Source organism: Ambystoma mexicanum, chromosome 12 (genome assembly GCF_040938575.1).
Source record: "Ambystoma mexicanum isolate Mex_15411 chromosome 12, UKY_AmexF1_1, whole genome shotgun sequence".
In the NCBI taxonomy this organism is placed as follows: Eukaryota; Metazoa; Chordata; class Amphibia; order Caudata; family Ambystomatidae; genus Ambystoma; species Ambystoma mexicanum.
In genome coordinates this window covers 752109181-752119572 of record NC_090936.1, presented here as the reverse complement: position 1 = coordinate 752119572, position 10392 = coordinate 752109181, and the positions used below count along the sequence as shown (strand labels likewise).

Below are 10392 nucleotides of genomic sequence, written 5' to 3'. Positions count from 1 at the left end.
GAGTTCACATCCCCACTAAAGTATGGGGGCTGTGAAGCAAAAGAGGGGGAGGGGTGGCTATAACATTATTATAGTGCACATTACGGTCTCGGTCAGGCAGTGAAATGTCAGTGTTTGTGTTATTGTTGTGGAGGGCGGGGCTCGGCCAGGAGGCCTTGTCCATGCGACTGTTGTGGGGCACCTCCTCGTGATGTGTTGGCAGGGCGGGCACGGGTCGCGGCCCCGCCCCACAGTCGGCATTGCGGTGTTTTTCTTTTTTTTTTTCTTCTTTTTGCTTCCCCGGCCTTTCCCGGGGAGTTGCTGGGAACCAAAGAAAAGGAGGTGGCAGAGCTGGGTGGAAAGGCGCGCCGAGGAATTCCCGCCCAGTTTGCCTTTCTAATGCGTATGCAAATACCACTCTCGCCCACTCTGGGGGTGGAGTGGGTGGGGGCGTCCCCTTAAATTGAACCACCGCTCGGTACGGATTGGCTCTGTCGCTGAGCGCATATGTAAATAGAGGGAGGCCCCTTTCGCGCCATAGCTTGGTGGCAAAAAATTCAGACATGTGTAGCCTTGCGCGTCTATCTCGTAGTAAAGTAGTGCCGGTGTTTATTTTGCTGCGGGCTTCTAGCTGGGCGGCGCTTCCCTTCGTTTCTGTGTAGAGAGGGCGGTGGTAGGGCGAGCCCGCGAGGCGGCGGGTACGCGCAAGGGCGGGCTCGGAGGGTGTGCCGCTCGCTGTTATTGGGGGGGGGGGGGAGTAGGCGGGTTCACCACCAGTGGAATCGGCGCGGAGGGATATCTGAGCTTGACAACGGTACCAAAATATTGAGAGAGTTAAGAGTCGGCACGGGCGGCTGTGCAGTTCAGAGTGAAGTGAAGCGCGGGCGCGTCTGGGAGGAGTTGCTGTCTGGATTTTTTTTGGGTGCCGACTGCGCGCGCTTTGGGATCTACCCGTCTCTCCCCCAAGGATCTGTGTCTCCCGTGGATTGTTTTTACTGGTGGAACATGTTACTGTCCAAGTTTGGCTCCCTGGCACACATCTGCAACCCGAGCAGCGTGGACCACCTCCCCGCCAAGATCCTGCCGCCAGGTAAGGACCGGGCTTCCCCGGAGCGTGGCTGGCTCGGCTCCGCTCCTGCCACGGCCGCAGCGCGTCCTGCTGCACACGGACTCGGCTGCTCACCCTCTCTATCTTGTCTCTCTCTTGTGTCCCCGCAGCCAAGCTGGAGAAGGAGCCGTTTGAGAAGGTCTACCAGGTGGGATCGGTGCTGGGCAGCGGTGGCTTCGGAACGGTGTACTCTGGCAGCCGCATCTCCGACGGTTTGCCGGTAAGCGACCCAGCCCCTCCGCCTGGCACTGCAGCGCTCTGAGCCTTCCCCGCTGCCAACCTCCCCGCAGCGCCTGGACCCCGACACCCCCTCAAGCGCCCCTATCCCCCTGCATCTGATGCAAGAGCCGCGCATTAATGGCCACTACTGAATCCGGTTGCCGGCATCCGCATTTTGGGGACATTGTGAGAAAATGCCAGTTATGTATTTATTGGTGATGGCCATATGTTCGTTTCTGCGGATGGGTTCATTTCAATAGATTGCCGCAATCTTTTGCACATTATATGTAATGTGCCAGAATTCCATATCTGCAATTGGAGCCACTGCGATCGTTTAAAGCTACTTGGACACTGTGCTTTGCTACTCTTAACAGCATATGGATCTGGGCGACCTACATCGTCCTGTATAGCCTGCTTCCATAACCACAGATTCGCATGCAGTCGTGCTTAGTGCATTTACACAGCACCCCCCCCCCCCCGTTATGTTCATCCTCACTGCGGTTCCATGCAGCACCCATCGCATGTATAGTGGCGTTTTACTACCCCGCGGCTCCGTTCGCAGCGCATCCTACCCCCTCTCCCGTTCTCTTAGCACCATGTCACATTTTCGCGTTGTCCCCGGCCCTTGCTGACCCCCCCCCTGTTTGCACTATCCAACGTCTATTGCCTCGATGTCCCCCCCCTAATTAACTCTCCCCCACCTGCTTTTAGGTTGCGGTGAAGCACGTCTGCAAGGAGCGGGTCACCGAATGGGGATCCATCGTAAGTATGCCCCGCAGCAGCGGGTGTGGCTACTGCGCATTCGGGGTGGGGGTGGAGGGAAGGTTGTGCACTGTGCAATTGGGCGTTTTATCGTAGTTTCCCGCATTCTGCTAGGATTGCGTTAATGCTTTTCGCTTTACCCTGGGTTGCCCACGCACACACACTAGTGTTTTGGAATCATTTTATTCATGGTGTGCTTGTGGGTAATCTGTTGTGACAGATGCATCCATGTTTTTCCCTGGCTACATGCCTTGGTGTAACTTGAGGTGGGCCATGTAGTGTGATTAGTATTTTGCGGTTACTATTAAAATCTGCCCCCTTTTTATAGCTTGTGATACATATGGCCCCTCTTATTGCTCACAATGATTCACGATATCGTGTTTGTAGAGCTATATGTGGAGTTGGGAGAAGCCATCGTACGTATACTTCGCGCCTCCCACCCTTCAATGTCTATAAGGAGGGCATTATTACCCTAGTGGGCCGCCCCGCTCGAGCTCCAGCATTTGAATTCAAGGTTATATATATATATATATATACTCTGCACGCTTTAGCCGACCTACTGCGCAGAAGGGCTCAATGGGGCCCTTTATTTGTTGAATTTCAAGACTAATCCAGGCGAGACTTTTAGTTTCTACACATGAGTATGGCTTCTGTTTGGGTACCCTTGGGTGGCTCTGCTCGGGCGTGATACCTTATTTCTGACGGCTCTTCACTCCTTTCTCCCTCAGAATGGCTCCATGGTACCCCTGGAGGTGGTGCTGCTTAAGAAGGTGGGCACCCCTGCCTTCCGCGGGGTGATCCGGTTGCTGGACTGGTACGAGCGGCCGGACGGCTTTCTACTGGTGCTGGAGCGGCCCGAGCCCGTCAAGGACCTCTTCGACTTCATCACCGAGAAGGGCGCCTTGGAGGAAGAGGCGGCGCGGGACTTCTTCCGCCAGGTGCTCGAGGCCGTGCGGCACTGCTACAGCTGCGGGGTGGTGCACCGCGACCTCAAGGACGAGAACCTGCTGGTGGACCTGCGCACGGGCGAGCTCCGCCTCATTGATTTCGGCTCCGGGGCTCTGCTCAAGGACACCGTCTACACAGACTTTGACGGTATGTGCTTGCTATACGGAACGGGAACACCCTGCACGGGGCTTTGGCTTGGCCATCCCTTAAGATCTGATCACCTAGCCAAAGACGCTTGCTTACCCTTCCTGGCCTTAGACGTTCAAGAAATCGCATCCTCTGATGTGCAGTTGTTACCCTCGGCTGCCCCTCGTGTAAAGTTGCTAACCGGGGCACGCAACGCAGCACTTATGTGCTGATGGCAGCAGCAATGCCCCGTGTAACACTTTTAGTGGTTAGCATTTCAATCTTCGAGCAGCGGTGACTGACAAAAACAAATTTGCGAGGGTTTTAGTGGGACGCAGCTATGAACGGACACCAATTGAATGTGGCTGCTGCCGGGGATGCATTGAAGGCCAGGCGTAGGCCCTGTGTGTCTGCTGCATGTTTTCCCTTGTCCCGGGAAAGGCCCCTACGATAGCATGCACCCCGCTCGTGTACGGGTGGGTGCTTGAGTCGCAATGCAACTGCTTTAGCCTGCGCATGGTTTTGCACGCGCTCTCCCAGTCACGAATTGGGTGGGGTCGGAGGTTTTGGCGGGTTTTAGGTGTCTTGTGTTGTGGGGCATCGCTGGAGCCGGCCTGGCACCGCGCATCTGTTTGTTGTGAAACCCAAAGCCAGCCATGTGACCTCGCACGTCAGCATCCAGGGCCCAGCTCTGCAGCCAGAGTGAGGTACAGCTGGCAGGGGGCGGGGCGGGGAATCTGAGGAGGTCCATGGGTCCCCTAGAGCGATTGGAGGCTGGAAGGGAAGGCTTCTTTTAGGAATCGCCGCCATGACGGCCGGCACTGCCATAAATCGGGATTGGGGGTGGGGGCAGGCGTCGATCGGAGAGCTGCCACGCCTCCCTCTTGAATAAAGTAAAGCCACTAACAAAGCCCCCGCCCCCAAAGTTGCTGCTGTGTCGTTACTTAGCAGCGGCTTATTGGCCTGGGGCGTGGGGGGAGGCCTCGCTAATTCGCCACCGTGACATTCGAGAGGATCAGGCTTGTAGTAAAGGCTGTTGGCTAAGCTTGCACCCTTGTGTTGCTTTTGTATCTATTTTGGGTGTGCCGTGCCACGTGGATACCGGTGGGGTGGGGGCGTTTGTAAACACAGGCCTGGCTGCATGGAATGGGAGTGGTGCATCCAATATAATATTTGGAGTTGACATCAATGTTTATATATAAGAATCTAATGGCCCCTATTTCTTTTTGCAGGGACGCGAGTGTACAGCCCTCCAGAATGGATAAAGTACCACAGATATCACGGAAGGTCCGCAACAGTATGGTCTCTCGGGGTCCTCCTGTACGACATGGTCTGCGGTGACATCCCTTTCGAACAAGACGACGAGATACTACGCGGGCGGGTTTATTTTAGAAGGAGAATATCTCCAGGTGAGTAAACCAGCCTATGCTCTTTACCTGTAACTGCAAATTAGGTTAGCAAGACTATCGGATCGTAACGACGAAGGGTCGTGCATGAGCGTATTGTTCCTTGGACAACTTGCAGAGAACCTAGATAAGTTCAGCCCCCGAGTCCTTTTCCAAAGTCCTTCATTCATTTTAAAGATATAGTGTCAAATTTTGCTCACTGACGAGTTGAACTGTAGCGTACAATGCTAGCTTTCTTTTGTGTGAGATAATTTAAAGGTTTGGGGGAGGGGCACCTGGGGGTGGGTTGTGCTTGTTCGGAGGTTGATGACCTTCAAGAGTTGGCATGCGCGTGAGTCTTTTTTATAATGCATAGTTTTTTTTGTATTAACGCAGCTTCTCCCCCACCCTTTGTCGTAGAATGCCAACAACTAATCAAGTGGTGCCTTTCGCTAAGGCCTTCCGACAGACCAACGCTTGAGCAGATTTTTGACCATTCGTGGATGCGCAAATCGTGTGATGTTGTGAAGTCTGAAGACTGTGACCTTAGGCTACGGACCATTGACACCGATGTCTCTAGCACAAGTTCCAGCAGCGAGAGTCTCTGAAACGTGCACAGCCTTCAGAGGGGGCGCTGTATGCAGAAAGACCATGCGCTGCTGCCAACCTTTGGGAGGGGCTTGACCATGCATTCACTGGGCTGTCGTTGAACTTTGAGTGTCTGAGATACATAACCTTTAATGCTGGTTCTGCTCCGGATGGGACTTCTGGGCACGCTCTTCGTGAGCAGCAGGCCGCTCCCTAGGCAAGACTGACCTTTTATTTAAGCAAGCGGTGACCTCTTGAATATATAACACAATTGCTCTCATAGAGTATGAACTATATTTTATTTGCTTTTGAGTGCCTTTTTTTGAAAGCTGCTTCAGTGGGACGTTTTCTTTTTTGAGCTGTGTATGTCCAAAGAAGATCCATTTTGTTATAGGGCTGGTGTCGGCAAGCCTTATAATGTATTGGAGAAACCTGCTCACGATCGAAGTTGTCCCATCCAACCGTGATGGAATACTTGAACAGATATGTTCACCCACATAGCTCTGCTGCTCAAATACTTCCTATAGCCTGCACAGAAGTATGAACGGGGATACCTGCTTTTATTTCTTATCAGGAACAGCCACTCGTTTCCATTTCATCTCTTACCACTGGGCACCGGAAGCCCCTGTTTTCGTCTCTAACCCCCACCTAATCCCTTTGTCAATCTGTGAGTCTTAAATGTGTGGGCATGATAAAATGCACAATCAATGCAATATCCAAGGACTTTACTTTTCCCCCCATACCTGTATAGTGTATTTATGTACATTTGGTTATCCTCTATTATACCGGTTTATTTATTGCATTTTTTGGTCCTTCCCAACAGTTTTTTATCTAAAAGATATTTATTTTAATTTATTTGTTTAGATCATCCAACACTGTACTTCCCCGTTTCTCTGCTGGTTCCCTCCTTTAACTGATCTCCTGTTTTTCTGCATTCCTAGTAACTTTTGTAAAAAAATTCCTGATATTCACAAGTTTTTATTTTAAATTGTTGTACAAAGTCTAACTTAAGGGATTTTTTTTTTGTTTCGTTAAGTTTGCCTTTAACCGGGATGGCATTTTTCAGCAAAAAATGTATGTGGAAGGATTTTAAATTATTGACATTGTGCAGTTTTCATTCATTGACTAAAGTCCTAAACCTTAATTTATTTCAATAGTTTGTTATCTAGTTGCATAAAGCAGCTTGGATATTTTTCCCTTCAGTTTAACAGTGTGAAATGTATGGATCATATTTTTTATACAGGTATTTCAATAAAACTTTTGTATATACATCGCCTCTTTGAATGTTCATGATGCAGGAGTCCCAGCATCTCTCATCTGCCCGATGCTGGGGTCTGACCAGGGTGTTTGTATTAAAAACTGTCATTGATTGTGATCTGAATTGCAATCCTGTTGTGTGCTCTACTCTCGCCCCCCCCCCCCCCCCCCCTCCCCAATTTCGCTAATCGTGCTAGTCTGCCCCAGTGGCAACAATATTTGTGGCATAGTGCAGCAATACGCCTGTTTTAGTTTTCAGTCAGCATGATTTGAAAAGCACCTCACCAATCCAACACATATAGTTGTAGTGCAGTTGCCTGAAACACGCTGTTTTGGCCATAGCAACCAGGTGTGTGCCATTCCCCCTTCACCCGCTCACACCTCTAAATCGGAGTTGGCATGTCATTCTGACACTTCAGGGCCTGAAGTAAATGAGCCAAGAGGAGGGGGCGGGGGGAGAATCGGTTCACCTGGTCTTCACACCTTCTGTGGAATAACGATGCCACCTGAGGCGAATATGATTTACCTTTACTGGGTGGTAGGGGCTGCCATGGCCTTTAAGCCTGTTTGGGGTTGGCGGTTATCAACGTCTGAACCTCCTGAGCATTTTACCCGCCCATTTCTTGTGATTGTTAAGGGTCACACCCTTAATTGAAGCTCCCCATCAGCACAACCACGTGTGTAGGGATGATATGGTATTTATAATGTGCCTATACACAAGTGTTTCAAGGCGTGATGAGGCAGGGGAGCGAAAACACTTGGTCCTACTAGACCCAAGTGTCATTCAGATACTGCAAGGGTAGGGAGAAAGGGAAACAGTGCCTGGTGGAAGGGAGTAGGGGGAAAGTGCAGTACATGGGATAGAAGAATAAATACGATAGGTAAAAGCTGATGGTGGCAAGTGTAAGGTAGAGAAGACGAGTACTGCTGGGGGAACTGTAGGGATACAGAAAATCAGTCCCCCAAGTGCAGGGGGTTTCCAGGGAGGCAGGGCAGGAGTGCAAAGGGTGGGACCTGGCCCCAAGGTCAGAATGGTGGCCAGGTAACCGGTGCAGATTCGGCCGGGGATTTCAGCAGGGGGGAGAGGCAAAGAAAGCAGAAGCAAAGAGGAAGGTTTTGAACCAGAGATGGCTCTCCTCATTTCAAGGAGGCAGGAAGACTGTTCCAGAGGGAGGCCCCTGCCGAAGAGAGAGAGATCGACCACCAACTCGTTGCTTGGAGAAGTGGCTGACCCTGAGGCAGTTGGAGGCGGATGATTAAAGAGCTCGAGAAGGAAGATATTTAGGTAGAGGGAGTTGAAGGTAATGCGGCCCCAGTCCACAGAAGGCCTTGTGGATAATGCAGAGGGTTTTGAACTTAATCCTTACAGCCACTGGGAGCCGGTGTAGAGATTTCAGGCCTGGAGAGAACGCTCCCTGGGCTTGAGTCCAAGGACAAGTCTTGCAGTCCTGTTTTGGATAAGTTGCCGAGGGTGGAGAGTAGAGGCAGGCAGGTTTAGATAGAGGCTGTTGCAGTAGTCCAGCCGAGAGAGAACCAGGGCTCTGGAGACGGTGAGCTTCTGGGGGAAGGAGAGGAGAGGAAGAATACCTCTGAGGTGCAGCTGGTAGTGTGACTTCTTAGAGACGTCAGAGATGTGAGGAGAGAAGGAGTGTGGAGTCGAAGATGACCCCAAGGTTTTAGTCTTGCAGGTGGGAGCAGGAAGAGAGCCAAGAGTGGCCGGCCAGAGAGCTGCAGGGAAGGAGGGAGAGGGTGTGCCGATGAGTAGAATCTTGGTCTTCAGTGTAGTTGTGTGTTGTGTAGTTGTAGCTTGGGCCATATAGATTACATATTCCTGTTTTGAAGTAGGGCTGACCTGGTCACTGTATCTTGTTCGTACACCCACAATAAAGCCACAGTAATCATGCCAATAGTACCGACACTGTCGTATGCACGTGTCCTCCTAGTTGGTGGGGGTAGGGGGGCTTGCCCAAACTACAAATGGTAAAGTGCTCAACCACAAATTTCAGGTATGGGTAGAAACCTTGACAACAGTGAGAGGAAGACTTTGGGCACGTCACTGTATATGTCTTGGTGTGTATGCAGTGTTACCGTTGCAAACAATTCTGTAAATGCATCCAGCTTCGTCATGTCTGTAGGACAGCTACCAACTTCTGAACTCACTTGGGCTTACTGTACAAACATTCCCAGACTTGCTTACATGTGACGGGCCACAGCTCACAAAAAAAAATGCGAACCTGGCCTTACAGACTAATGGATCAATTTAACAATTGCCAAAATAAATAAGTTAAATGAATCACTTCCTATCCCTTGCTCCCTCCCCAATTCCTCTCAACTGCCTTTCCTGCTTTCTTCCATCTTCTCCCAGCGGCCACGCCCCTCCCATACCTCTTTCCCCCAGACCCTCTTTGTACGCCCGGGGTATCCGTTCGTGCAAACAGCACCACCAACCCCACTCGACGATCGTGCCAGTACCCCATTGTGGTCCCAACCCTCCTGCCGTGTCTCTAGCACTAGCAAAACCCTCCCCCAAGGTGTTAATTCTGCCCACCCTTTCCCCACCTTACTTCTCCTCTACCTCCCAGCTCTTTAATATATCCTCCACAGCCATCCTAACATCGCACAAGTAGTAAATGTTTCCAGTGATTGACAAATGCACCCCATCCTCCTGAAATAATTCAAAATCCTCAAATGATCTACTGGTGTGCCAGTGTTCGCAGCCCCCAGGACCAGCAACACTTCACCTAATCCACCGGTTATCTTTTTCCTCATCCATTCTACTGCCCCTTAACTCGCAGCTCCCCCCCCTTAATATTCTTCTTGGCATCAACTTGGTCCAAACCAACACCACCCTGGGCCATATCTCAATCAACCAACGCAGATCCCGCTTATCATTTTTTTATTAAAGTGCTACCCCTGTATCCCTAAACAAATCGTTCTCCCCAGCATGTAAAATTGGAGCCACCGGAACCCCCACAAAGCTCCCTCATACCTGCTAGCATAGGCAGCATTGGTCCCACCTGAGCCCCCCACCACAGACCATCTCAACGCTATGTTCTAACTACACCCCACCTGGTTCCTGAAACGCTTTGCTGTTATCTTTCATTGCCCATTTCACTATGGAGTGTCCACATATCCAGATCTGCAGCCACTCCGTGCCACATCTGAAAAGATTTTGAGCTTTCTCTCAACTTGCCGCATTGCATCCCGTCCCACCACATTTTTCCAGCTCTCCAATGTATCCCTGGTATTTTGCCGATTTCCAATACTTTCTTCAGACAGACACATACTACTACCTTCAGATGCTTCCCCCATCCTGAGTCCCAAAATCCTCTGCTTTCTCCCCCAAAGCCAACCATGCTCATCACACCGAAAACTTGAGCTGCAGTCCCCTCCGACCTGTTTTTCATGCTGGAAAACCAAACCCTCTTCCTTGCATCTTTCCTGCCACACTGTTCCCTTCCTCACTCTCCCACAAACCACCTACAACTCTTTATATCCACACTGTTTTGCTGGTAAGTGTATGCCCCTCCACAGCAGACTTCCTTCTCTCCTCACTGCTACCAGCTCTGACACCCGAAATGTCCCAAAAACGACCAAATAAAACACGTTGAAAACATGTCACTTTCCCATGATGACCAGCACACTCCCTCTAGAACTTTAACTTCTAAACCGTGGATAACTTCAATAACTGGGATGCTGAAGCTGGTCTCCTGCTATCGCTACCCTTCCTTTGTTCCCTTGCCCATCCTGCCAACATCCTATGTGCCATTTTATCGCCACTAGACTGAAGGCCCCAAAACCATTTTCCATAAAAAGCTATACCTGCCAATTTCCCTGCTATCGTTGCCCTAGACCACAGGTGCACAACTTGCAGGCCAGTTGCGGCCCGCCATCCTGTTTTACTTGGCCCGCCAACAACAAAGACTTTCCTAATAGTGGCCTGCGGCCACCCTCCATAAGGAAAAGTCTTCCGGGCCGGACCAAACACTGGCCTTCATTGGCTCAGGGCACACGCACCAC

At 50.9% G+C, this 10392-nt stretch overlaps 1 protein-coding gene across 2 annotated transcripts; it reads left to right on the top strand.

Moving 5' to 3' along the window:
• The first annotated feature begins 516 nt into the window (after positions 1 to 516).
• Positions 517 to 6384, top strand: PIM3 (Pim-3 proto-oncogene, serine/threonine kinase). 2 transcript variants are annotated; one of them, XM_069629257.1, is made up of 6 exons: positions 517 to 1069; positions 1198 to 1307; positions 2018 to 2068; positions 2797 to 3163; positions 4375 to 4551; positions 4948 to 6384. In XM_069629257.1, the coding sequence occupies exons 1-6, from the start codon at positions 985 to 987 to the stop codon at positions 5133 to 5135; spliced, it is 978 nt and encodes a 325-aa protein (XP_069485358.1). In that variant the 5' UTR covers positions 517 to 984; the 3' UTR covers positions 5136 to 6384. The 2 variants fall into 2 exon arrangements, with proteins under 2 accessions (XP_069485358.1, XP_069485359.1); XM_069629258.1 differs by having other exon boundaries at positions 765 to 1069; positions 4924 to 6384.
• Positions 6385 to 10392: the final 4008 nt, after the last annotated feature.

What these genes read in the sequence shown, in the direction of transcription:
- PIM3 (XM_069629258.1), top strand. Translation starts at nt 985, where the DNA reads ATGTTACTGTCCAAGTTTGGCTCCCTGGCACACATCTGCAACCCGAGC. An exon ending in GCATCTCCGACGGTTTGCCG is followed by an intron (nt 1,308 to 2,017) that starts GTAAGCGACCCA and finishes ACCTGCTTTTAG; the next exon opens with GTTGCGGTGAAGCACGTCTG. An exon ending in TCACCGAATGGGGATCCATC is followed by an intron (nt 2,069 to 2,796) that starts GTAAGTATGCCC and finishes TTTCTCCCTCAG; the next exon opens with AATGGCTCCATGGTACCCCT.